The sequence below is a fragment of the Neltuma alba genome, unplaced genomic scaffold, assembly GCF_004799145.2.
Source record: "Neltuma alba isolate B1F8T4 unplaced genomic scaffold, ASM479914v2 tig00010146_pilon, whole genome shotgun sequence".
Taxonomy (NCBI): Eukaryota; Viridiplantae; Streptophyta; class Magnoliopsida; order Fabales; family Fabaceae; genus Neltuma; species Neltuma alba.
In genome coordinates this window covers 12,742-40,459 of record NW_021635093.1, presented here as the reverse complement: position 1 = coordinate 40,459, position 27,718 = coordinate 12,742, and the positions used below count along the sequence as shown (strand labels likewise).

Sequence of the window (27,718 nt, the reverse complement as noted above, 5' to 3'; positions counted from 1 at the left end):
TTCGCTGTTTGGATTATTCCTATTTCTTTAATATGAGTTTTTGTTTACTTGTTCAGTTTTATGGCTGGCTCCTCAGTTTACCATTCACTCTCATCTCATATATAGTTGCGAATGAATCTTTGTCTGGTAAGATGTAATTGACCGTATCTAACCTCCCTCATTACATATTCCTGGTCGGGCACGTGGTATTATTTTATTGTTTCTCCTGCCCAATTTGTCTTACAATATTATCCTCGTTCCTTAATCGTCATTATCAGATTCCCTTTCAACTCATTATGTGCATTTATATATTACCACTTGGATTTATATTTCTCCTGCTTCTGTGCATGTATCCATGTTTGCACACCATATATTCTCTCCCCTCTTGCACCTTTCTAGCTTGTAACAGGCGGCTGCAGGACTTTAGTTGGATTCCTCATGCCTGATTAAAATAATAAGTATACAGTGTATATTCAAAAATTGAAACGATGAAATGATTTTTTATACTACTTATTTGTTTACTTTACCTGTCTGTTTGGGGACATCACTCCGGATTCGATAACTGGGGGAAGAAGAATCCGGGGAAAAAATATCTGAGGCTAGAAAGTACTTGAAAATATTGATATATTTTGTCCTAATACTCCAAATTAGATGGACATTTTTTTCCAATTTTTCTTTGTATAAATTGTTATTTTTTAGATTAAAAAGTTTAAAGAGGTGTTTGGTTGGAAACCAAACTATGATTTTAAAAATATTTTTACAGTTTATAAAATAAATATATAAAACAGTTTGACTCGTTTTATAAAAAAATGTTTCTGAAAAATATAAGGGTTGTACAACACCTCCTAAATGCCTGTGATATGATGTGCACCACTAGCTGACAATTTTTATTTGGAGGTAAAAGGTAGTCAGAATTAACAGCTGCCCTCACTCGCAACTCGTGAAATTTGGTTGTCCCTCACTTATTGAGGCCACCCACCCCCACCTTTTCCCAGTTCACATATCCATCCTTGGCCTTGCACTTCCATTTATTATTATTAATTTTTTTTTGGCCGAACCTACTCATTATTTTATCACGCTCTAACCTTCGACTAATTAAATTGGGCTAACTACGTGAGATTGCTTTATAAAACATCATTTGCCAAAAGCTGCAATTAATCATGCAGCGTGGTCACTGAAACCACCTCCTTCTTTGCTTTTGCCCAAGTCAATCCCACGGTTAATCGTTTCCGATATCATGTTCGTCCTTTTACCAATCATATTTTTCACGGAAAACTTTGTTATAGTCACGCTGGCCAAAATAATGCTTATGGTTCTCTTTTTACGTACTTTTTTTTTTTTTAACTTTCCTGATGGTAAAGTCAACCATATATATTTATATGTCATGTTCATTTAGGTCGATCTTGAAATTAAAATAACTTCAGTACGTACCATTCCCCCTCCTAATATCATCAAAGAACTTGTAAATACCGTCCACTCTTGCCCCTAATCGGCATCAATATCAGTAATATCAACTTATTCGCTGCCCCTTCCCCTAGGTTGAAATGCCTCCTAATAACTTTTGATTCTTCCAATTCTCAAGGGTCGCTTCTCTTTACACATAAATATGACACAGAACAATAAGAATCTCGTTGTGTGGCAGTATGAAACCCGGGGTGGGCGGACGAGCTGAAGACAATATACAGTGAATCCATTATTAATTCACACACGTAATACTCAATGTCTAGTATGGATGTGGCTGATGTAATTCACACACGAGTTCGGTAACAGGAAATACGTAACGACAGAAACCACATCATGTGCTTAACAAACTTCTTCAATCAACTCAAATTAGTTAGCTAGTTTTCATATTAAACACCAGACGCTGTACCTAGTGACTTCCAGCCTCTACTTTCTCCGATGTTTAACAGTTATCCGCTTTCATCTGTGAATAGTAGTGATATAAGATTTTACGCATGAACGATGATTTTGTAACTGCTGATAATGATTAACACGCTCGTTATCACCACAAGCGAGGTTCAGATATTCGATATGTAACTACTACTGCAAGCTATCATGACGATCGACAAGCACCCAGATTAAACAAGGAGACAGATCACAGCATGTGTTGTTCCAAAGGAACCCAATTAGCAATTAGTGTAAAAATTTATCACAGGGGAAAGGGGTTTCTCTTTCTCCGGTCTCCCCTAATAAAACTTAGTCAAAGGCACATCAATTATCATAGGGCATGGCATCTGCTATGAAATATGTTCATGGTGGAAGTGACCTCAACAACAAAAAGGCACACCTGAAGGATCTTATATATATATATATATGGCATGTTTCAAACTTCAACCACAGCCTGTTGAACTGTTGCTATCAGAGCAATATGTACACACTGCTGGCTGTTTCGGAATTCGCCAAAGGTCAGAGAATCTAATTAGATTTCCGAGCCTCCATCTCTTGCTTTTCATAATATGGCATCGGAATCTTCCTCACCATGGAAAACCACGTATGCTCAGCCCAACCTGCGTAGGGCCACTCCCAAATACATATGCAAAGATGTGTACGTGCCTGCTTTAATTTCAAGTCTCGAATGAAATAGAAACGTGATGAATTTCGACTTCTATCTCCGTTAATTTCACAGTTATATATGAAGCTCGCTCTTTCCAGCTGGTAATTTTCAGGTATGAATAATTTAACTACTCTCAGAAAAGTTCCTGATCGTCTGTGCACCAAATGTTCATAACGGTCCATCGTCATCTTCAAGAATATAGCACATGCTTTTAACAGTCTTCTTCCCCACCATTAAAAACCTTCCATGCCTGCTTCGTGAATATTCTTTTCCCTTTTTAATTCCTTACATGCAAAGCAAGGGCACCCAGCCAGAACATTCCATGATACTACTTCTAATCCTCAATATAAAACTAGTTAGAGGTTGAATTTGATTTTAAATATAAAATTTTAATTCACTCTGTCTCTCTTTTTTTCAAAAAAAAATCCCTGTTAATTGTAAGGGTTCTTATCAAAAGAATCAGCCAATGTAGGAAGATAGTTTTAAAAAAACCAATACACATTTGTGACAAGTAATCAACTTAATTAATTTTTTTAATATTATTAAATTAGTTATTTAATTTTTATATTGAGAAAAAGGAGTAATATGTAATTAGCTCTTTAGGTGCCCAAAGGGAAAATCCGGAGTTACATGGATGATGGCACAATGTGTGGATAAGAAAGAGCATAAAGGGTAAAACTGGCAAAAAAAATTGAAACATCTAAATCCTTGTTAAGTGGACTATTGTGGCCCAAACTCGTAAAGATAATTGGTTATGGGCATTTGAAAATGTATTAGGGGGTGTTTGGTAGTCATCCAAACCGGTTTGGGAAAAATTTGCCTAAACACCCATAAGAAATCAATAACCATGGTTTTGGGTCAAAACCATTATTTTGACCCAAAAACCATGGTTTTGTGAGAAGCATTTTTTATCTGCTTCTGGAAAAAGAAATGGGAGAGTGTCAGCTGGTTCTAGGGAGAAGGATTTTGACCAGACATATATACCGTTCGGTCCTTTACTGTTCAGAGGTAGTATATTGTCTTCGATCCTTCACTGTTCAGAGATAGTATTTGGTCTTCGGTCCTTCACTGTTCGAGGTAGCATATTGTTTTTTTTTTTGGACCAAAAAAGAGGTAGTAAATTGTTATTTATTGTTTTTTCAGCTTTTTTTACCAGAAAATATTCAAAGCAAATTAATATTTTTCTGTTAAAAAAATAATCATTTTTTATAAAACATATTTAATCTTATAATTTATAAATATATACACATATTAATTATTTATTAATTATATTATCTTATATATTATTAATTATGTTAGTAAAAATTATTTTATTAACAATTTTATTCCTTCAAATTAAAATATATTATAAAATCTATCCATTGTATAATTATCATATTAACTTATGCCCTTTTTAGTAATTTGCACATGTAAAAAGTGCTTCTGGTAACAACTATCTAAACACTCTCACTTCTCAGAATCACTTTTTTACAAAATCTATTTTTCTCAAAATCTATTATCCAGAAGCTATTTTTCAAATCATGGTTTGGTTTTATTCAAACACCCCCTTAACTTATAATTTAGGAATTTGGGCCGAATAGTCAAGACCAGGCCCATATTCACATTCATGTAGTCAGTAGTTTTTAGCTTTTGTTTATTTTTGGCCATTTTCAAGAAAAGGAAACACCTCTGTTACTTTGCGTCCGCATGGCAGCGTAGAATTTCCCGGACTGGTGCTTTCTCCAGGCCTCCATTGAGCCACATACGCCATGAAAGGTGTCACCGGGATTAGGCGCCATGTGTTCACCCTTCTTTTTATTCCGCCTCCCCAGTGCTCATGCCCAACCAAAAATCCAAGTCCCCGTTCCCGCAGAGAATCATACGTCCCCCGTAACCGGTTCGCTCTCATTTGTAGAGAATTCAGTTAGCGTCGTGCCAGACCACAGCTGAAGAGGGATCCGACGAAGCCAACTATCAAATGAGGACAGTCGTCTCACGATTGATCCATTCCAGAACTTCCGTTTCCAAACTCAAGTAAGGTTTTTTTCTCCTTGTGTTCTGCCGAAATTTCGGACTCCTGGCTATATAATTCACATTGCATTCTGCTTTCGGGTTATTTTGGCGGCTCAATACTATTTCTTAACGGCGTTCAATTTGATGTCTGCATGATGGTTTAGGGAAAGAGTGTATATACCAATGGCATTTGATAATTTGCGCACTGTTCTATTGTCCGACCTCGTATGTGAAATTGAAGCCATAACTGCATCCTGGATTTCTGACTACGTTGGCATGAAACTGGATATTTTAAAGGCGCGCTTTTTTTTCTTTTTTCTTTTGGAGGGGAGGGGTTTGAAAGTGTTTGTGCAATTTACAAATCTACGTCGAGTGGATAGAGGTTTGCTGGTGCAAATTAAGTGTATTCTGAACCTATCAATGGATTCCATGGAATGGGAACCGCAGCTAATGTGGTGGGGGTGTTGTGCTCAATTGGGGTATTGGGTCGCTACTTTCATGATTTGTGTCTGGACAATACTTACATTTCTTTATATCTTTGCCATCAAGTTTTTCATTAAAAGATCCAATCATATTCTTATCATATTTTTATCGAAGAATCTTATGTTATCGTCAAGATACAAGAACTATACCCAAGTCATTAAACCGTGTTTACCTGGAATTATGATGAAGTGCGATTACTATAGCCAAGAATGGGAGATATCTCTGCACAGACACTAATAAGGTTGACGAGCCCTTCAAAGTCGAGGAAGCTGAGACCATAAATACTCCTCCACCTCCGACAGAGAAGGTACGCTACAATGATAATGATATCTGAATATTTGCTTCTGTACTCATTCTGTGTGCGTGATTTTAACTTTTATTTTAATATGTATGCACATTCTAGTTGCTTGTGTTGGGTGGCAATGGATTTGTCGGCTCGCACGTCTGCAGAGAAGCCTTAGATCGTGGTTTGTCTGTTGCAAGTCTTAGCAGGTTCGACACTTCTTCTCACACACACATATATATGTATGTATGTATATGTTTATGACTACTAGTCTATCAAACTTTAAGTATTGCCATTTGGTACTTGGTAGTTTTTATTTGCTGCACTTTGGATATCCAATAATTGGGGGATATTGGTGCGAAGTTGTAGATGATGCTATAGTTTGCTGTGAGCTGCTTGGAGTATGCTAGTAGCGAGAGTTTTGGGTTGTATGCGGGAGAATGTAGGCTCAAACTTATTGTTAGTAGTGGCCAAAAAAGTGTTTTTGAACCATTTGTGTAGGTTTGGGTGCCTCCTTTAAATAGTTAATATATTTCAACATTTTCTTCGGAGTATGTCCTCCCGATGCTTCATTCTGTCTATTACTCCAGGTCTGGTAGGTCATCTCTGCGTGATTCCTGGGCTAACAGTGTAACCTGGCATCAAGGTCTGCTTTCTTTTATGACAGTTTTCCTTGAAGACAATATTGATGTGGGATTCTGTGATGTCTCTAAGTAAATGTGTCATACTGTAATCAGGGAACCTTCTTTCGACTGACTCTTGGAAGGAAGCTCTGAATGGGGTCACTGCTGTTGTAAGTTAAATTTGTTTGAAAGAATGTTTGACATATATTTGGCTCGATGGAAGCCAGGGGATAATAAGAAAGATTCATGCTAATCTATTATCATTTTAAAATTCATTATTCATTCATTTTCTTCTTTCAATTATTTAAACTCTCACCATCTCCCCCCCCCCCCCGACGCGAGGTTCATCACGATGTATATTTAAATACTCTGTTTTCTTTTGTTATTGTATGTTGTTGCCTTTGGTTTTTTACTCAATTGGTTTGGTAAGAATCCCCATTAATGCATTCGTCCAAATTGTGTTTATTTTTTCTTAGATTTCCTGTGTCGGTGGCTTTGGCTCCAACTCATACATGTACAAGATTAACGGGACTGCTAACATCAATGCAGTTAGAGCAGCTTCAGAACAAGGTGATTAGATGTTGAGGACATTTGGTCCCCTTATGTTTCTCAGATGATTCTCAGTTAAGCTTTTGCTTTTCAACTTGAATAAAGCAAAAGATGAATTGTTGTCTTCTATTTAACTTATTGCAAAATATTGAACTTTGCTTGGGTTGCCATAGTGGATTTGGCAATCTCTACAGATTGTTTATGAAAACTCTCTTCCCTTTCTTTCAGTCAGAAATATGTGCTTGTCATGCTTCGTTGGGAGAAGATTATTTTCTTTCTACAGTTATAGTGTATAGATGGTCCTTTCTAGCCATGCTTTTCCTATGCCCTGTTAGAGTTCCTGTAATCTAGTCATTCTTTATGGTGTTATACTGTATTGCTTGTTTTTGTTGATTCGAACGGTATATCAGGCTTGATTTCTGTATACTTCATTTCCAGCTGTGGACATTCTTGCTTCTACTATTCTATATAGATATAACGAATTAGCTGCAAATCCTCTTCAGATGTACAATGTCACATGCTGTTGTCTGCTGCAGGTGTCAAAAGATTTGTCTACATCTCTGCTGCTGACTTTGGTGTAGTAAATTTCTTACTGCAGGGTTATTATGAAGGAAAGGTAATTTTCTAATTTGTAAATGTTGAGAACATCTTTAGAGTAATGAATCATCAGTATGGGTTTTACTGCACAGCCCTATTGCAAAGTACTGAGACTCTGTTAGGGTCTTAGTGCACGCAATAGAGAAGTATTCATTTTTTTCCTTCATGTGGTTTTGAATGCAAGTCTATTAGAATTTACAGTTTAGAAATATGGAGATATCTGTGGTTGGCCTTTTTTTATGTATTGATGCTTATAGTTATTGTTGATTTTTTCGATTATGATGTTTCAAGTACTCTTTCTTGGACCTTTTACCTTGTGCAGACGTGATGCTGAAGCTTTTAAATTCTTCATATTTTTAATATGTTTTTACTTTTTCTGATGTTGATGTAGAGAGCTGCAGAAACAGAGGTTCTGACTAGATACCCTTACGGAGGTTAGTGCTCTGTCTGTTTAAACTATTCTTGGGATGTCCTATACCATAAATGATCAATGATCAACGCAGTGGATATGTTCATATGTAGGCTTAAAAAACCTAGTACTGCCTAAACTGTCCATCTTATAACGTGATAATAGTTAGACATTAGCAAAGATATTTGCGTAGGACATGAAAGTTAAAGCTACTGGCGGTTCCTAGTGTGGCTCCGCGTTCATGTATGATGGGACTTTTTCCCCCCCTTTTTAACCTTTTGCAGGGGTCATTCTGAGACCGGGATTCATTTATGGTACCCGAAGTGTTGGGAGTATGAAGATACCCCTGGGAGCAATTGGTTCGCCAATGGAGATGGTAATTTCCTGTGCTTCTAAATCAGCATAGTTACCCCGTCTTTTTTCTCTTCCCTGTTTAATTCCATGTAGCTACCTGCCGTTATTCTTTATTTGCAGTCTCTGCCAATTAATTGCCCCTGAACCCCCTTCTCTTCTTCTTGTTTCATTTGTTCGTATGATATGTTTTTGGTAGCTTAACGCTCAACTGAAACTACTGTAGATTCTGCAACATGCGGGGCCGTTGAATCGGATCCCACTTGTGGGGCCTCTCTTCACTCCTCCTGTAAATGTTACTGCGGTGGCGAACGTTGCTGTAAGAGCTGCTACTGATCCTGTTTTCCCCCCAGGGATCATAGATGTTCATGGAATCCAACGTTATAGTCAGCATAAATCTAAGTAGAATTGTCTTGTTTTCTACCTACTTTCGGGGCAAAACATCATTCCTTTTTTTTGTTTTTTAATCCTCGGTTGCTGAATATAACACGGGGAAATTCCCCTTCAAGTTGTTGGCTGTTATTTTTTGAACTGAAGAGTATTGCTCCACGCCACGGTATTACCAACTGAATAAGATTACGGGTGACAATTGTGCCACGTTTCAAGGTTTTCTGTTTCATTGCCAGCTGAATAAGACTTAAGACCGGCCCAGCTTGTTATACAAAACTAGTCGTTACTCAACTAGTAAATTAATGACGTCAACATCACATTATGTGACCAATGGTAAAAAAGAGAAAGAAACTGATTCTGTTCAGCCATTTTCAAGGCACAAGAAAAATGGAAATCGCGACGTGGTCCATTGTTTGAAATTCAGGATCTAAGAAGTACAAATGACAAGCACGAAATATGGAGAGGGTGGCACCACGACCAAACCAATGTTGGGTCTGATGATGATGTTGTGTTGTGCATTTTTTGTTCCTTTCTTGTCGGATGGTATAGAATTGAGAAAAATATCACCATCACCTTTGTAAGGGATTGTGTCTAGCAAGGCCTATTTGAATTAGTGTTTAAAAATATTTACAAGCACGTTTTACATAAGTTGAGACAAAACTCTTTTCATATATTTATGTCATATTTCGTAAATTATGATTGAAAAGCTACTTATAAGTTATTCCAAACGGGCTCTTGGTCTTTTGGAAGTTTCTTTCTAGTGACTAGGCCATAAGTTTCTGTGGCATATTAACACTTTAAAGGAAATGCTTCAGTAACTTGACATTCCCATTCCATTTGCGCCTATTCCAAACTATAGTGTAGAGTATCCTGTTCTTCCGTCTGAATTATTTAAACTATGAAGTGATAAAAGAAAATATTGCACTTCTATACACTTTTCTGTAGACATTCATGATGCTGTAGAACTTGATGTGTTCGTTACAAAACTTTCCTAGGCTATTATTCTTTTATGCACAGGCAAAAATTTACAAGGATGTCACTGTAGGTACTGTTTAATACATTCTTTCAATTTTTGGAAAGTCACAGGTTTTGATACAAATGAATCCATACCATTTTCAAAACACTCTTCAGCACTCTCTGACAAAGCATTTGCTGTCATCTGCATTAATATGAGAAAGACGAAGTCAATGGTTAATTACCATTTCAAAGATTCCGTTGGTATAAGAGGCAAATCGTTCCAATCATAAAAATGACTTTCTACGAACAACTGCTTACCGCAATAATGGGGATGTGGCTCGACTTGGCGGCAGGTAAACAAATTTCATTATTATGCAAACATGAAGCTGGTGGATTTAGCTCAATTCCAACTTCTCTTGCAGCATCCCAGTTACCCGTTTCTTCAAAAGAACGAATCAGTTTTGTTGCTTGCAGACCATTCATAACTGGCATGCACACATCCTGCAATGTGCAAGCGAGCATTATTGGCAGAAAATAACAAAATTATGCAGAACCTGACCCAAAAGATTATCAACGTGAAGATCAATATAGCTTACGCTTCTTAACTCTTTTGTCAAGAAGCGTAAGCTACCAGTGGAATCAATTGTTCGGATGTCCATAAATTACGTATTGGGATGGGCAAATAGAGTGGTAGGCATGTCTGTGTGACTTATTTGCATTGCATGAATAAGGTGAGATAGATTAATTTTAGGACTGAGCAATAACTCAAACATGCAGGGCACAGATCCAAGAACAAGTTAAGACTAATGCATCCTGAAGTAAGCAAGCGACTTTCTTGACAGTAAAAGCATTAAGTGAAAATGCACGAGGGAGTATGAGATTGTACCATAAGAATTAGGTCATAACTCTGGCGCTGAACTGCACGTACAGCTTCCACTCCATTATTCACAACATCCATGCTATGACCTAATTGCTTCATCATTGACTGTGTCACCATGACATTGATCTTGTTATCCTCAACGAGAAGGATCTTAGGTGTTAAATTTGGTTTTGCTACTTCTGAACTGCTGCCAGTGACGCATTGCGAGACAATCTCTGCTCTTTCTTGACTCTGATGTGCTTGTTCTCTTGACATTGTTGCTATAGTTGCCCGACCTTGATCAACTTCCGTGTGATAGGAAGAATGCGCACTGTCATTCCCTGATTTGTTTCTTGTATTTACATTTTCGTCCTCTATCTCTGGGCCATGACCCGATGAACATGCACATTCAGATATATCCGGGCAATCAGTTATTGAGGATACACCCTCAACTGAAGTTATTTCCTTCGATTTGACATCATTAGAGGAAACTGAGTATGAATTCTCTGAAAATCCATTGAATTTATGCGAGGTTGCACACCCAATTTTTTGAGGTAATAACGTCTGGGTCCTGCTAGATCCATAGGAGGAGAACAGAGAGCCCGAAGTGGCTGGTTGAAATTGGAAGAAGCCCTCTGTTGTATCATCGGATGCAGCATCATCATCATCCTCTGTATCTGAGGGCTCGTCAGAATGATCACAAATCGTTGAAATCTTGTATGGCAATATGAAGGTAAATGTAGAACCACTGTGTTCTTTGCTAGTCACAGTAAGACGACCACCCATTAACTCAACCTAGTATCGCAAGTACAATGAAAAGAACACTGTGAAGATCAAATGAAACATAACGTCCATTGATAGAAGGAGAAACACAGCTTACCAGTTGTTTACATATTGCTAGTCCCAGCCCTGTCCCACCATACTTTCTTGCATGGTCTGCACTGACTTGCATGTACCTTTTAAATAAAGTAGGTAGAGCCTTCTCTGTCCAATTACAAATTGAAGCAAAATTTAGACATGTCTCGTGATAATCATTCGTATCATACTTATGTAAAGAAGTTTCAAAAGATACCTGGTATTCCAATTCCTGTGTCATAGACATCACAACGTATCCACACTGTTGTTTCAGTTGAGCGAGGCTGCTCCTCAGTACCTCCATTCATTAAGCATTCGCTTTTAACTGAAGATCTATCTTCATCACTCGATGCATGATTTTGGTTACTGCTATTTTGAGGTGTTGAGAGAAACTTATCTTCTACTCCATTCCCGCGAATACTAGACTGGTCTATACTAGTCTTCTGGAGGCTTGCTTCTGCTTTAGAAAAAGATGGCTCTGGCACAACGTAAAGATTTATACCAACCTTGCCTTCATGAGTAAACTTGACGGCGTTGCTGCAAAGAATAAAAACTGTGAATGCAAAGTAGCAAAGATAAATTCATCCAGTACATCTTGCATTGTCCCTGGCAAACCATGAGTCTGACAATCTCACAAAGCTTAATACCTGACTAAATTTGTGAGGATTTGCCGAATCCTTAAAACATCTCCAATCACCTGCAATACCCAGTAGTTTAACACCAAAGACAGAAGGAAATATTTGACAGAAAAACATTGAATTTATAAATATCTTCTCACCTCAGCAGGTACATCATCTGCTACATGTCCTTCTAATGTTAATTTTTTCCGCAGTGAAGCTGCAGCAGTCTGGAGTACATGCTTTACTACCTCTCTTGGCCGGAACTTGGTTGCTTCTAACTTCATAACTCCTACATAGAAAAGATTAAATGATCAGTACCTAACAAGTTTATCTTTGATTACAGTTGGTATTAACATGATTTTAAGGTTTAGATATCAAATATGAGGCATGGATAAAGGATGGTGTTCAAACCTGACTCAACCTTGGAAAGATCAAGTATGTCATTTATAAGTTGAAGAACCAAATCTCCTGAAGATAGCATGACACCCAAGAGTTGTCTTTGCTCGCGATCAAGTTTTGTCCTAGAAAGAATTTCAGCCATGCTAACAACCCCAGACAATGGGGATCTTATCTCATGAGACATGGTTGCCAACATTTGTTTTGCTCTCATAGTCTCCTCTGTTAGAATGTTTTGGGGGGAAAAGGAAGAAAAAGGGATAAGATTTCTTTGCTGCCGTAGCAGAAAGGAATAAAATTCACAACTAGTGCTTGACTAAGTGGTTATACCTGTAATGTGGATGGTTTTATTCAGTTCTGTCTCCTTGGCTTTCTGAACCGCGATTTCTTCCCGGATCTTCATCATCCTTTCTCTTTTTCTCACCTATAGTTTGCCCGCCAAATTAATTTCCTCTTTACATTTAAAAGGATGAAATTGTGACTAGATGCAAAATTCATTTACCTGATCGGTGACATCCATTCCCATATAGTTTATTCCTAGCGTCTCCCCCGTCTTGCTGAAGACAGGTTCTACATAAATCAAGAATGTCTTTGACCCAAATAATTCTGTCTCGAAAGTAATTTCCCTTTTCGCAGGCAAGCCTTTTTCTAGAACTTCTCTCTTAAAATCTTGAGATTCTTTAACGCCAGATCCTGTAAAAATTTCAACATCTGTTTTTCCAATGATGTCCTGAAAAAATGAGTAAATTTAAAAGTTCAGGTATTCAAGGTAACTTGCTGCAGAAACCCCTCATGGAAAGAAGAAAAAGGCATTAAGAACAAGTTAACATTTCGAAAGAAAACAAATGCAACGCAGTAACTAAAACTATTGCTCATATAACCTTCAAATAAGATCTTCAACAGCAATTCATTACCTCCTCGTGCAAACTTGGAAAATGATTATAGATAAATCGATATCGCAGCTCTTTGTCCTGGAAAAACTCACAAGTCACCAAAAAAAAAAAAAATCAACATCCTCGTGAATTTTGATGTCACGTACTTGTACCAGCTTAGTACTAATTGTAATGTACCTGATGACCAATAACCACAGGTGCATTCTGGAGTACAAAATGTAAGAAATTATCTGCTCTTTTCAGAATCTGGGACAGTTCTTCTACAGGTGAGGACTGCTTTTCAAGATTCTTTATACTTTCTTGCAACTTCTCTGCAAGTATCTGCTCCCTTTGTACACTTTCCTCCAGCATTTTTTCCAAATGCAGAGCCCGCTGTTTCCAATACACAGTTGTATCATACTCAGCATTTATTTCAATTATCTTGTTTTGAACAACAACGTTGCATTTCCTACGTGGTACATCTTGCCATATATCATATATGTCATCCAAAATAGAAACTGTACGTTTGTCCCCATACGCTCCTTCTTCAAATCGATGCTCCTCCAATATCTCCAACTTCCTTAGTTCAACCTCTCGCCTCTGTTTGCTTAGGTTGTCAAGTTCTTCTCTAAGAAGGCGCACAGCATTGGCCTGCTTATACTCCAAGTGTTTCACAAGGTGGGACAGTTGAGAAGAGCCCTTATCTGTATAATTTGTGAGCTCCATGAGACGCTTGAAATCAACTATGGTTGACTCCTCCATGATTATAATCTCTTCCAACATGTCTTCGTCCTTTCCAGGCTTTTCTATATTAAATTTTTTTCCAACATCGGTTTCAATATCTTCAGGCCACATTGAATGGAGGATTTCAATGTCCATGTCCTCGATATGGTCATTCTCCATCTCACAAACCATGGTAGCCCACTGTTTGCATCCAATTCCCAAGCCAATCTGTTATTTTTTTATGATATGCAACTTGAATTTTCAATTAATTCTTCCCTCTTTGCCATCACAACAGCATTTTTAGATCTCTGGCTTAACTCAAGGCCTTCTACATCTACACGATGGCTCTGACTGAACAATAGGAGAGAAGTCAAAGCACTACCGCCTGGTGCAATCTGTTTGGCCATGATTAGTCAAGTTAGGCACTGCATCAAAAAAATAATTTCATCCAGATTGTATTTTGTAATTAGTGTAACAAATACACAGAGACAAATATGCAATAGAGACTAGCAAGCAAAAAAGTATGAGAAACTGAAACAGATGTGAATGCATAACTTGGAGAACACTGAGACTAGCTCTAAGAGTATGAAATAGTTGCAAGTTCAATGATCAGTCACATCCCAGTATGAGAAATAATAAGAGAGGAATGGGCTTCTTTTTGATAAAAGTAGGAGGAAAGAGATTTAAAAAAAAAAAAAAAAAGGCTCGTGAATTGCAGAGCTGACACAAACGGATTTGATGTTCGTACAAACACTTGCAGAGTGGAAAACAAAGTTGGAAGACGTTTTCAAAAGAAGCAGGAAAGCTGGAGCGAATAAGTGAATCCCAATGGCCAAAAATCTATAACAACGAAATGAAGAGCTCAAAAGTAAGCAAACCTTTTTGGATTCAATGAAAGGCAGACAGAGACCAGGAAGGACCCAGAAAGAAGAAGAATTGAGGTTGACAATGTCCAAAAAGAGTGTGTTGTAGATCTGAGGAATCTCTTCAAGAGTCAAAACTCAAAAGCCTTCAACGATGCATCATAAAACGTAGCGATACACTTGGGGGGGGGGAGGAAGGGGGAGAGAGAGAGGCGGTCCGCTTAAGTAGATGACAGCATGTGCCAAGGAAAGCAAAAGAAAAACAAGATTAAAAATGAAGAGAGAAGAAACCCAAGAGGGCAAAACAGAAGCCATGTGCATTAGGAGCTCAAGAACCATAGAAAATTAATCAGCGCCATTTGTTTTTGGCTTTCTTTAATTTAAGTCATCTTTCTTGGTTGTGAGGGTTTGTTTTTAAGAGACAACAGCATTCAGAGCTCCCTTGCTCCGTAGATTTCGATCAACCCATCATCTTTATATTGTTTTCTTGCACCACTGCTTCTCTCTCTCCCCCGTCAGAAGCAGGTTCAGAAAAAAGATGGAGGGGGTGTTTGGGAAACCCAAAACCATGATTTCAGAAGCACTTTTCCGCAAAACGAGGTAATCTCCTCCACATATTTACTTCGTAATCCGTAAAAGCACTTCTGAAACCATGGTTTGGTTTCTATCCAAACACCCCCGGAGTTTTTAAATCCCCGCCCTTGCGCAGGGTGACGTTGTGATGAGGCGCGTTCAATGACGCGCTACATGCTAGAGAGTCCACGTGGTAGATCTCCCATCTCTTAAGTGTGTGTTTTACAGGCTTAATTATATTTTAGTGATGCAATATGTATTGACTATTACGACTTTCAGATTAAGTATTAATTAAAAAAAAGTTCCGGACAAGCTGTGAGTGGGGCATTTGCCCTTAATCTTAATTAAGGGTTCCAATCTTAGCATTAATAAAAAAAAAGAAAATTAATTAGGTTTAACGTTTTAACACAACAACAAATAATAACGATGAATGGCATGTTTCGTACGAATTGATGTTGATAAACAGTTTTTAGACTTGTTTATCGGAACATGTTTCTTATTAACGGGCTAATCTAAAGTAAGAAAGGCCAGGTCAAAGCTTGGTTTGATTAATAAGTTTACCCGGCTCCCCGTGAAGCGAAATTAAGCCACGTATGCTTCCCTGGAAGATAATAAAATATAATCAGATAAATTTATAAAAAAAATTATGCGCCACGTGACTGTCCCTCTATTTATATATACACACACATATAAATATATATATATCCCTAATATTACTATTTTCCTAAAAGGGATTTTCATTTGTTTTTCTTAAAGACTGCGACACATTAAATAAATAAGATATAATTATAATTTGAGTACTTTAATTTGTAAACTATTACCTCCGGTCCTTAATACGACAGCTAGTTGACTAATTTGAATAGATTAAAAAAATAAATTAAATTAATTATTTATAGTGAATAAGTGTTATCTTTTATAAAATATTATTACTAATTAAGTGTATTGGTTAAAATTACTATTACTACAAGAACTATATTGAAAAAAATAGATAAATATACGAGATAAAATAGATTGAGTTCTTATATTTAGAATTAAATAAAAGCCAAACTAACTCTTATATTAAAAATTAGAGATATTATTAAAAACACACTACTTACGAAGTTGGGAGCCGTGCAGCGGTTCATGAAATTCCCAGGACATGAGATTTATTAGTTGTTTGACGAAAAAAGAGGGGTTCATTCTCAATATTTAATTAAGACTCTCTCCGATCTAACACGAATAAATTAAACATTAATAAGCTTTTGAAAGTATTCTTCCAATCCTAGATATAAGATTTTTTTACGGGAGGAGTATATATATACTATGTTCACTTTCTTATATGCGTTCCATGTGATTCGCTTGTTTTTGTTTCTTCAATAAAGCTTTCAGTTTGTTAATTATGTTAGTAGTTTCCTATATATGCAAGCTAAGCAAAATGTACTAAATAATTTTATTACAAAAAAAAATGTACTAAATAATTTCAAAGTTAAACGTGGCCAAGGAAAAAAAAAAAAAACTAGAAAGAAAGACACTATGAGCGCAATGTTTTTGAGAGGGGTGGTTCCAATTAAATTTAGCAGTGCTCGAATCTGACCATATAAAAAGAAAAATCCCTGGTCCCGACCCTGTGTCATTGTTTTTTTTTTATACAAGACCCTATGTCATTGTTAATTACTAGTATTTCCGGTATTAAATGGATGGAGAGAGCCACGATTACTTGTGAAAATTATAATGCCAACGGTATCATGGAATACGACCCCTATATCTAATTTACTAATATGAATAGATTAAAAAAGTTTGTTAAGTTAGTTATCTGTAACAAATATAAATTGAATCATCTAAAATATCCTTGCTAATCATATATATTAACTATAACTACAATTTAATAAAATTTTTAATATGTGCAACTACTATAATGTTTACTCTGAAAAAAAATTTGCTAAATATGAGAGACAGTAAATTAAATTCTTATATTTAAAATCAAATTAAAAATTAAACTAGCTCTTATATTAAAAACACGAGGCAATACATTATTCATTAATTAGTGCCAATGCCCAGTGGTTATCTTATGTTTTAGTCTAAATGCCGGTGAGCACGAAATCATATTTCTGAACAGTGAATTACACATTTGTTGTCGTCAGATTCTGAGTTATTATAGCCTCTTCGGTTCATCCATTATGGATATTGATATTTGATCACCATTTAATACTACTATACTGTAAAAAAAAAAAAAAAAAGGACCTTTTTATGTATATAAAGTTTAAAATAAATTATATATTATTTATAATTGATCAGCAACTATTTATAAGCTTCACACAAACATTCAAACTCTTAACTTATTATGCGTTTTTTTGGGTCCACTTTACTAAACTGATGTGCTAATGGGTGTGTGTTTATGTCTATAATCATTGGAAAATGCCGTGCACATAACAATAAATAATGAATTTCCCATATTGTGCACATTATATATTATTGTTTTATACACACACACACATATATATTAAACTGATTGGCTATATAATGATGTTATCTTGAATCATGACGGAGCATGCCGCTTCAACGTGCCTCGTCCATGCAGCTGTCAGTTAAATGCTTTTACTGAGCAATGAGTTCTAGATCACATAATCTCCACCTCGACGTCGGGGGGCTCGGATGGTCAGGTTAATTAATTGGCAGCAATAATAAATTGTTTAAAACGAAAATATATAAGAGAATAAAATTGGTTTTTAATATTAAAACTAGTTTAATTTTTAATTTGATTCTAAATATAAGACCCTAATTTATCTTGTTTCTCAAAATTTTTTTATTTTTTTCAAAGTAATATTGCAATAGTTACACGTGTTAAATGTTTCATTAAATGATAGTTTTAATTAATACACATGATCAGCAATGATATTCTAGGAAAGACAACACTTATTTATTATAAATAACTAGTTTAAGATTTCTTTAAGGGTTAATATAATTTTTTGTCCTTTTGGGTCTTATTTTGGTTTTGGTTTCTTAAGAGGCAAAATTATTCAAGTTTTTAGTGGATTATAAGGACCACTGTTATAAATAAAAAGAAACTTAGAGGATTAAAACTTATCGTTTGAAATTTGATAGACCAAAACTAAAATGAAAAAGAATTTGAGAGACCAAAATTTGTATTAGTTAATTTTTTTTAATCTACTCAAATTAGTAAACTGGTTTTTATATTAAGTACCGGAAGTAATAAAATGGTAAGAAAATAAACCTACAATTTTAAGTTAGACCAGGTGCAACGCCAAAGGAATCCGTCCGGGGTTTCAGAATTAGAACTTTAAGAACAAGAAGTTAGAGTCAATGACAATGCGCTGGTGCGTAATTTAAACGTAACAATGAGGTTAAGAACATAATATTTAATACGGCGATGTGTCGACGCAAAAAGACAAAAGTGCCCAGCTATATCCAAAACCCAAAAGAGAACGAAGGGACAGATATATATAATAAAAAGGAAAGTGGTGGAGAGTGGGGGGCGAACCAAGAGGGAAGAACAAAAGAACGGACAGGAAAAGATGATGGGGAAGGCAAACACAATGGGCGGACCCCGCCAACAATTTCTTTCATTTCCATTTCCATTTCCATTCCATACAAGTCCTCTTAAATCTGTATTCATGACATCCGTGCTTCCACTAAAAGACCATTCTCATGGAGGGAACTAGATATTAAAAATCAAGCGAAATGCTATGACGTGCTGCTCTTCTTTTAACTTTAAGCCTGTACATCCCCATGATTCCTTCCCCTCCGAATATTCCATCTTGATTCATAAATTATCATGTTAAAGTGTCAAAAACATGTACGACACTTGCTGGGTTTATATATGGTAGGTTTCCTACGTCCGGATGAATGGAGGTGTGAATGGACAACACCACTCCGGGATTTCTTCAATGCCTTCCTTATTTGCGTCTTTATTTTGTTTCTTTCCTTTTCTCTCACCTTTCCTAAGGGTATGTTTGGCTCAATGAGAGGAAGAGGAGGGGAGGGATTTTAATGGAAGGAAGGGGAGGGAAGGGGAGTGGAAGGATTTTAATATTATCTTGTTTGGATTTATAAAAAAAAAAGAGAGGGGAGGGAAAAATATTTTAATATGGATAATTTTGTTCTTATTTTATTTAAGGTGTGGGCATAATGGTTACAACATAACAAAATATAGACATAATGGTCACAACATGATAAAATATGAGCATAATGGTCATAATATGACAAAATATTGTCCTTTCCCTCCAAATCCTCCTAATTTTGGAGGGGAGATTGAGGAGGGAAGGGAGGGGAAATTTTAAAAAATTTTCCCTCCCCTCCTAAAATTTGTATGTTACCAAACAAGGGGAAATGATTAAAATCCCTTCCCTTCCCTCCCCTTCCTCCCAAATCCCTCATACCAAACACACCCTAAGGCTCACTGACCGCCTACCGTCCAGCTCCACCGTCTACTAGGATTTATAATAGTTTCCGAGGTCAAATATAAAAACTACTTCAACATTTAATTTAACTTTAAATCTCATTTTATTTTATTTTTTCAAAATATTCTTAATACTAATTGTATATGTTAAATATTTTTATTTTAATACACCTGATTAATAAGAATGTTTTATAGAGACGGCACATCCAGTTATTACAGATAAATAATTTAACTAATTTTCAATAACGTCTGCTTTGCTGCTCATTTCGTGGGCTCCACTGCTCTTTGAATTTCACGAAAGAAGACAGCCTCAGCTAATGGTCCCGCCCCTATCTCTCGCGTCTTTCTCCTCTGTCCTCTAATAAAACGACAACTCACTTGCTCTCGGCATCTGTTTAGGCTGTTGCGTTTTCTTATTCAGGAAGCAACAACGCTTTCTTTGTGGGTGGGCCGAACGTCCACATATTGGGCCCAGGCCGTACCTCCGCTTTTTCGGTCCACCCTGACCGATGAAGTTAATCTCGCAATTTGATGAATCAAGCTTGGAAACTTGTCCTTCATTTCTTGCTATTGAATCAGGTTGAAATGTTCGAAATATTCAACTCTAAAAACGTCAGTACTTTTTTATTATTATTATTATTTCGACAATTTAAACCCCCTCTCTTATAAGGGAGAAGGCACACGAAACCACATTTCACACACATTCACCTACTTTGGTCCTTTCAAATATAAAACCCCCGACCTTTTCTACGAGAGGAGGTGTGCCATTAAACCAAGAGCTTCTTGTCATCAACTATCAGTCTAATGGTGCCATTACTACTATAAATAGCTCTTTTTAATACTCATTATAAACTTCAAATAATTAATTCACAGATAACAAACAATTAGTTAAAAACAATAAATATGTTGGAAATATAATTTTGTTTCTAAATATACTTCATAATAAACAAGATAAAAGATAAAAGAGAATGTGTCCGGACATGTAATAAGAGACAGATAATTAGAGAATATTGAAAGAAAAACTCAAATTAAAATTTATAAAATAAACCACACATTTTATTTTAAGATTTGAAACTTATAAATAAAACTAAAAGTAATGCAACACAAGAGAAACGAAACAAGAAAGGAAGAAGCTTCGTTCTTGAATAATATTTTTTCTTATTGTCTAGAGTATTCTTCCACTCGAATGGTGAGAGACTAATATCTAGGAATACTATCAGACGCCGTAGCCGAAACCCCTCTCAACAGTGTTTGTTCCATATATATCTTTCTAAGAATCAAACTCAGGACATAATATTTAAAGTTCCTGAGTTCCTTTTACTTGGACCAACACTTTGTTGGTGTTCTCATAGAGGTAATTTAAAAAAAAGTAATAAATATGATAAATAAATTTTATATTTAGGAATAAAATCAACTCAATAATTAGGTAATATATTAAGAAACAGAAGAGTAGTGCGTAACTGGTCATCAATAAAAGGGTCACAGGGAGTGAAACTTAATATTGGGAAAGAATGAGTTAACTTTATTATTGATCAGAAGAAGTGTATATATACAAGTGAGTTAGTGGGTCTGAGAGTGTTTACATAACAAACTGTAACTACTTCTTAACAATATAAATTATCTAACAAAATATCTATGTTACACTTGACACCCCCCGCAAGCTTGAGCATGGATATTTTTCATGCCAAACTTGGAAATGAGTTCATGGAAGCATGTGGGATGCAGTGGCTTAGTAAAAACATTGGCTAATTGATCAGTAGATTTGATTGGGAGGAGATGGATGACTTTGGCTTGTAATTTTTCTCTGACTAGATGACAATCAAATTCAATGTGCTTGGTTCTCTCATGGAATGTAGGATTAGCTGCAATCTGGAGGGTAGATTGATTGTCACAGTATAGAGGAGTAGCAGCGAGATGTGAAACATGAAAGTCATTCAAAAGGTACAATAACCACTAGAACTCACATGTAGTGGAAGCTAGAGCACGGTACTCTGTCTCAGAAGAAGAGTGAGACACTGTCACTTGCTTTTTAGCTTTCCAGGAGATAAGAGAAGAACCAAGGAATATAGCAAAACCAATCACAGATCTCCTGGAATCTATATAGCTAGCCCAGTTAGAATCACTGAACCTTTCAACTTTAAATCAGAATCTGAGGGAAGCAATAAACCAGCACCAGGAGAAACTTTTATATATCATAGAACCCTATAGGCAGCTTGAAGATGAAGATCTTTAGGGTTGGACATGTACTGGCTGAGCTGTTGAGTGACAAAGCTAAGGTTGAGATGTGTGGTGGGGAGGTATTGCAAATGCCCAATTAGCTTCTGGTATATTTGAGGATTTTCTAGTGGTACTCCCTTGTCTTTGGATAACTTGAGATGAGGATCCATTGGAGTTGAAGCTGGTTTGGATGCCAAATAGCCTGTATCTTGAAGAAGTTCTAGAGCAAATTTTGTTTAGGAGAGGAAAATGCCCTGCTTAGAACGTGCCAGCTCAAGGCCAAGGAAGTACCAGAGCTCACCAGGGTCTTTTATAGTGAAAGCCTGATCAAGCTGCAACTTAGTGGAGTTGATCTCATTCATATCATTTCCAGCTAAAATAAGATCATCAACATAGACTAAGATAACTGTACATGAAGAAGCAGTGGCAGCTTTGTAAAAGAGAGAGTGATCAGAAGAGGATTGATGATATCCATAAGACAATAAGGCAGAAGAGAGTTTTGAATATCACTGGCGGCTTGCTTGTTTTAGGCAATATAATGATTTCTACAACTTACAAACCATATCAGGTTTAGGGGCTATGAATCCTTTTGGAAGGTCCATGTACACCTATTCATGGAGATCACCATGAAAAAATTCATTATTCACATCTCACTAGTGAAGGAACTAGTTTTTGGCAGAAGCAATAGCAAGTAGCATGTGTAAAGTAGTCATTTTAGCAACTGGAGAAAAAGTATCAAAATAGTCTTAACCTTTAGTTTGTGTATAACCTTTTGTAGCAAGGCGAGCCTTATGTCGTTCTATATCACTATTGGCCTTATACTTGGTTTTAAAAACCCATTTACAACCGATTGACTTCTTACTGGGTGGTAGAGATGTAAGAACCCAAGTTTGGTTCTGTTCAAGTGCTTTGATTTCTGCTTTCATTGCATCCCTCCACTGAGAATGTTTTACTGCTTGATGATAGGTTGTTGGATCAGGTGTGGTGGAGACAGCCAAGACAACACATTTATAGGCAGGAGTAAGACAAGAATATGATAAGACAGATGATAAAGGATAATGGATAGTAGCCTCTGATGATGATTGATTAGTAGTAGAAATAAGGGCACAGTGATAGTCATGCAAATATGTAGGTGGGTGATAAAGCCTAGTAGAACGTCTTATTGGCTGAGAGACAAAAGAATGAGATGATGTTAGATCAGATGAAGAGGAAGAAGAAGGAGAAGCATGATTTTGAAAGAAGGATGGAGGGTCTTGTGAGGACATAGTAGAGGATGACAGGTGAGGGGCTGAATGTGAGATAGAAGTTGATGAAATAGGGCAATCATCAACTAAGGGAGATAAAGAGGGTTGAATAGAGGGTAAAATAGGTGGAGAAAGGGGAGAAGTAACAGAATCTGGTTTGAAAGGAAAGACAAGCTCATGGAAAATGACATCCCTAAATTGAAAATTTTGGTTCGTGTGTAAATCAAGTAAAATAAAAGTCTTGGAATTTGATGGAAATCCAAGAAAGATGCATTTCTGTGCTCTAGAATCAAATTTTAAACGATGAGGAGATACAGTGGAAGTAAAACAGAGTGATCCAAACACTTTGAAATGAGAGTAAGACGGAGGTGCATTGAATAGCTTATCAAAGGGTGTGAAGTTGTGAAGAACAGGGGAAAGGAGGCGATTAATGATGTAGGTAGCATGTAAAACAGCAAAAGACCAGTATGCTAAAGGAATATTTGATTGAAATACTAAAGCTCTAGCAACATTTAAGATGTGTTGGTGTTTTTGCTCAACAATGCCATTTTGTTGTGGTGTGCAAACACAGGAAGTTTGGTGAATGACACCCTTTGATGTATAAAAATCAGTTATACAGAATTCAGCACCATTGTCAGAATGAAGTCTTTTAATAGAAGTGGAAAATTGATTCTGAATCAAAGCAAAGAAGTTAATGATGATACTATGAGTCTTAGACCTAGTTTTCATTAAGAATATCCAGGTATATTGTGAAAAATCATCTACAAGAGTAAGAAAATATTTATAACCTTGAACAGAAAGAATAGAAAATGGTCCCTAAATGTCAGCATGGACTAAATCAAAAATCTTATTAGTGGAGCTTGTGCTTACAAGAAATGAAAGATGTTTTTGCTTGGCAAAATGACAAGTATCACATAGAAGGGGATGGGGAATACAAGAAATATCACCGTATTATTTATGTAAAATGGAAAGAGCAAAATGAGAAATATGTCCTAAATGCAAACGCCAAAGAGGATTATCTAAAATAGAGGAAGCAGTGGTTGCATGAATCTGAGATGGAAAACGAGAGTGGGAATGAGACATATTTGCGTATAGTAAGTATAACCCTTCAAATTGTTTAGCTAAACCAATCATCAGAAAAGAATTAAGTAAGAGTATCTGGCACCAAGAAGATGAAAAAAAGAAGAAACAGTTAATGGAGGTGGTTAAACGAGAAACAGAGAGTATGTTAAATGAAAAATTAGGAAGAAAAAGAACATTATGTAGAACCAAAGCTGAAGAAATTGTAATAGTGCTAGATATGGTGGAAGTAGCATGAGAACCGATAGGCAGACTAACTTGGATAGGGGAAACAAAATGATAAGATGTGAAAAAATCTAAAGAACAACAAACATAGTTAGTAGCACCCAAATCAATGATCCAAGTAACTATGGATGTAGAAGAAAAAGAATTGCATTTACTTGTAGTCGGTGGGAGAGAGGAAGTGGAGAGATGATTTATGGAAGTAGTCTGAGGAGAAGCAAGTAAAGCAAGAAGGCGTTGATATTGCTCGGAGAACAAATGAGGCAAGACAAAAGCCGTATTAAGAGTAGGTAGCGGGAAGGCTTAGCAGAATTGGCATCTTGAATAGTGCCAGAATCTTGAGATGAAATATTATTCGCCATAGTAGGAGAGCTGGATCAAAATTTGAAGCCCGGAGGGAAATCATGTTTCCTGTAACATGTCTCTTTCGTATGACGTGGTCTTCCACAATAAGAACATTGTTTGGCAGATCCTCCAGAAGGCTTGGTCGAAGGACACTGTAGTCCCTTAGCTAACAGAACTTTGGAATCAACAGGCATCGATAGAGAAGGATGAAGCTCTCTTTCTTATTGCAGAACTAAAGAGAAAACCCGATTAATGGACAAAAGTGGATCTAAAAGCATAATTTGTGACTTAACACCACCGTACTACTCATTGAGACCTTTCAAGAAGCGGATTACATAGTCCTGCTCTCGATGAGTTTGGGCATTCTCATTGGATCCACAAGTGCAGGATTTAATCAGTCGTATATTAGAGAGTTCATCCTAGAGAATTTTGAGGTGAGTGTAGTATTCACTTATAGTAAGGGTCCCTTGTTTGAGATTGAAAATTTCTTCCTAAAGCTCTGCAATTCTGAATATATCAGACTGAGTGTAACATCCTGAGTTTTATCGGGTTTTAATAGCCTCTTTTGGTTGATTTTGAGGATAGATTAGTGATTTAATCTTGATCTTGGTGTTTGGGTTGGATTTGAGGTATGTTGGAGAAATAGGTGAACGTACCCCTCTCAGGGTATGTTCGCCGCGGCGCACCGGGAGTTCCAGGGAAGAGTATCCTTTCGGGAATGTTTCGCCGTGGCGAAGGTGAGGGCATGCCGCAACGAAGTTTTTCTGGGCGAGCGAGAGTTTCCTTGTAACAACGAAACTACTACACTTATAAAGTAATCAATATCAAAAAGTTAACCATGATAGAAAAGAAACTTTGTAAAAATATTTAGAAATACTATCATGGTTATATAAATATCCTAAATCATATGAGATTAACCATGATAGAAAAAGAGTTAAACCAATCTATAAATATGTCTATCATGGTTAAAAGAACTTTCCTAAATTAACTGCGTGCAAAAAGATATTCATAATGGATAGGGCTTTGGGTATTATAAATCTAGAATATCATTTTCAACCATAAGCCCATAACACGATTTTACTAAATAGTACCTTTCATAACTTTCAACAAAATCAAAAGTCATTTCATGTCAAAGATCACTGTGGATTCACCACTCATATCAAACAAAAGAAATCACATGCAAATGCCTAAAGGCCTCCGGCCTTCTACCAGCATACAGTCCAGTAACAGTTCTCAAAAGTACACTGTCAAAATAATCAATCTCAAACATATCAGAGTATGTGGAATGGGCCCTATCATGGCAATATACATCTATCCAACACAATCAAAAGAGTGGAAGCGCTACAATTTTGCAATAGCAGCTCAAGCTTCCGGAGCCTTCCCTGACTGACCCGAACGGGAACTATCACCTGGAAAAGTGTTAAATCAACGGGGTGAGACAAAAGTCTCAGTAACCAGCAATCCTACTTATCAAGCATACAAGTAAGTGCTCGTGACGTGTCAAGTGAGACAAAAGCAAATTCATAGTATTCCAACAAATTTCATATTGTCAAAGCATATAAAAAGTATAATCAATAATCTTTTCACCTCCCTTATATCCACCCACCTTATATCCTCTGACTAAACCCATGGGCTAAATCCTCATCCATGTGACTGGTAATTAGACAAGCTCACCGATCAAGTGATATGGACCGGCCAAAATCCACAGAGCACCAGACCGGACCATGGGTTCCCCCTCTAGTCTACTAGTAGGGTGTCAATGCCCTATAATGAATAATTGGGCCAAAGGACCAATCAGTGTACACCTGATGGCCCTACCACCTTATATCCTCAAATGTACATAATTCACCCCCTTATATCCTCTTTGTTATAGTACCCATCATCAACATCCGCCACCCCTCATATATCAACACTCAAAATATTGCATTCATAAACAATCATCAACATGTAAAAATCAATTGGGATTTTCCATTTTTCAATTGACTCATAATACCTAAGATCATCATAATAGTAAACATATATCTTTTGCAACAAAAGTCTCACAAGACAATTTCAATAACAACATACTTTCATAGCTCACATCGTAATTCAATAATATTTCATAAATTCCTTATAATTCAAAATCAATCACAAACAACCTACGAGCATGAATAATAAGTGGAAAGTGGTTACCTCTTGTCTAGAACAAGTATTACCACAAGGTTAACCCCGTGCTCATACCAATAGCCCAATAATTTAATCTACACAACCAATACATTTACATATCAATACACAAGCTATTTAATTAATTACTTAAACTAAAACATATATATATAAGTTAAAGTTTCTAATTCTATGCTAAACCCAAACCTCTCATAACCCATAATTAAGTCTTTTAGCACAAAATTTATATATCCTCACAATCCAAAATTTTCATTTAAACATTTCAAGGTATTTACTTTAATACAGATTTTTCTCAAATTTTTAAATCTGAAATTATCATATTTAAAATTCAAAAATCCTATTTTAACTTTAAATCTCAAAAACCAACCATTAGAAATTCACTATACATCAAATGCATCTAAGTAAATAATTTAATCAACAGTTTCATGGTATAAATATCATATTTTTCATAAATAAATATCTGTTTAACTAAAATAATTCATTTAAAAATATTAGGTCAGTCAATAAATAAAACTAAACTGATAGAAATGATCTACTAAAATAGCTCTACAATATTATGCTTACCTATCATCAAAACTCAACACTTGCTTCAAACCCTAAACCCAAAAATTATCTCTAAACAGTATAAAACTACCATCATTAGATAGATTTAGATGAGTGGAAAAACTTTCATGAAGAGAGTTTAATGAAAAGAAGTCATTTGGCTTACCAAAATGATCTGCAAAGTTGAAACCCTACTGGAAAAATGAGAGGAGGCGCCGGAGAAGGTGAAAAAGAAAAACGTCGAAATGTTTCTCTCTGGCCCCCAACGGTTAAAATAATATTTTGGCAAAAATTCCAGTTAAAGACCCCATATTAAAATGGGACAAAATTATAGTTTGGTACCCCTTTTTTTTCCCATTTTTTTTTAATCCGTTTTATTATTATTATTATTCAGAAATTTCCTTATACATATTTTATAATCTTATTTTCAATAATTCTCTTTTCTTAAATAAATAGAGAATAAAACTCATTTATCAAGCATTAAACTCCTTCTAAACTTAACTAAACACTAGGAATAATAATAAATAAAAAAAATTGGGATGTTACAACTCTCCCCACCTAAAAGGAATTTTGTCCCCAA

The 27,718-nt window shown here is 36.1% G+C and overlaps 2 protein-coding genes and 2 long non-coding RNA genes across 4 annotated transcripts; 1 reads left to right on the top strand and 3 right to left on the bottom strand.

Moving 5' to 3' along the window:
• Positions 1-4,284: 4,284 nt before the first annotated feature.
• Positions 4,285-8,426, top strand: LOC114754459 (uncharacterized protein At1g32220, chloroplastic). The gene is made up of 10 exons (XM_028943212.1): positions 4,285-4,546; positions 5,198-5,315; positions 5,412-5,500; positions 5,882-5,937; positions 6,029-6,084; positions 6,391-6,484; positions 7,000-7,079; positions 7,452-7,494; positions 7,754-7,845; positions 8,047-8,426. Exons 1-10 carry the CDS (start codon positions 4,491-4,493, stop codon positions 8,224-8,226), a joined length of 864 nt encoding a protein of 287 aa, XP_028799045.1. The 5' UTR covers positions 4,285-4,490; the 3' UTR covers positions 8,227-8,426.
• Positions 8,427-9,145: 719 nt separating this feature from the next.
• Positions 9,146-14,127, bottom strand: LOC114754456 (histidine kinase 5). The gene is made up of 12 exons (XM_028943210.1): positions 12,968-14,127; positions 12,812-12,868; positions 12,400-12,627; positions 12,228-12,321; positions 11,913-12,119; positions 11,660-11,790; positions 11,529-11,578; positions 11,099-11,418; positions 10,907-11,010; positions 10,054-10,821; positions 9,486-9,668; positions 9,146-9,369 (listed from the first exon to the last, which is right to left on the bottom strand). Exons 1-12 carry the CDS (start codon positions 13,682-13,684, stop codon positions 9,247-9,249), a joined length of 2,982 nt encoding a protein of 993 aa, XP_028799043.1. The 5' UTR covers positions 13,685-14,127; the 3' UTR covers positions 9,146-9,246.
• Positions 14,128-20,819: 6,692 nt separating this feature from the next.
• Positions 20,820-24,958, bottom strand: LOC114754464 (uncharacterized). Its single transcript, XR_003741186.1, has 2 exons — positions 24,246-24,958; positions 20,820-21,873 (listed from the first exon to the last, which is right to left on the bottom strand). It is a non-coding gene; the product is annotated as an uncharacterized LOC114754464 (long non-coding RNA).
• Positions 24,959-25,656: 698 nt separating this feature from the next.
• Positions 25,657-27,339, bottom strand: LOC114754455 (uncharacterized). Its single transcript, XR_003741185.1, has 3 exons — positions 27,305-27,339; positions 26,605-26,672; positions 25,657-25,841 (listed from the first exon to the last, which is right to left on the bottom strand). It is a non-coding gene; the product is annotated as an uncharacterized LOC114754455 (long non-coding RNA).
• Positions 27,340-27,718: the final 379 nt, after the last annotated feature.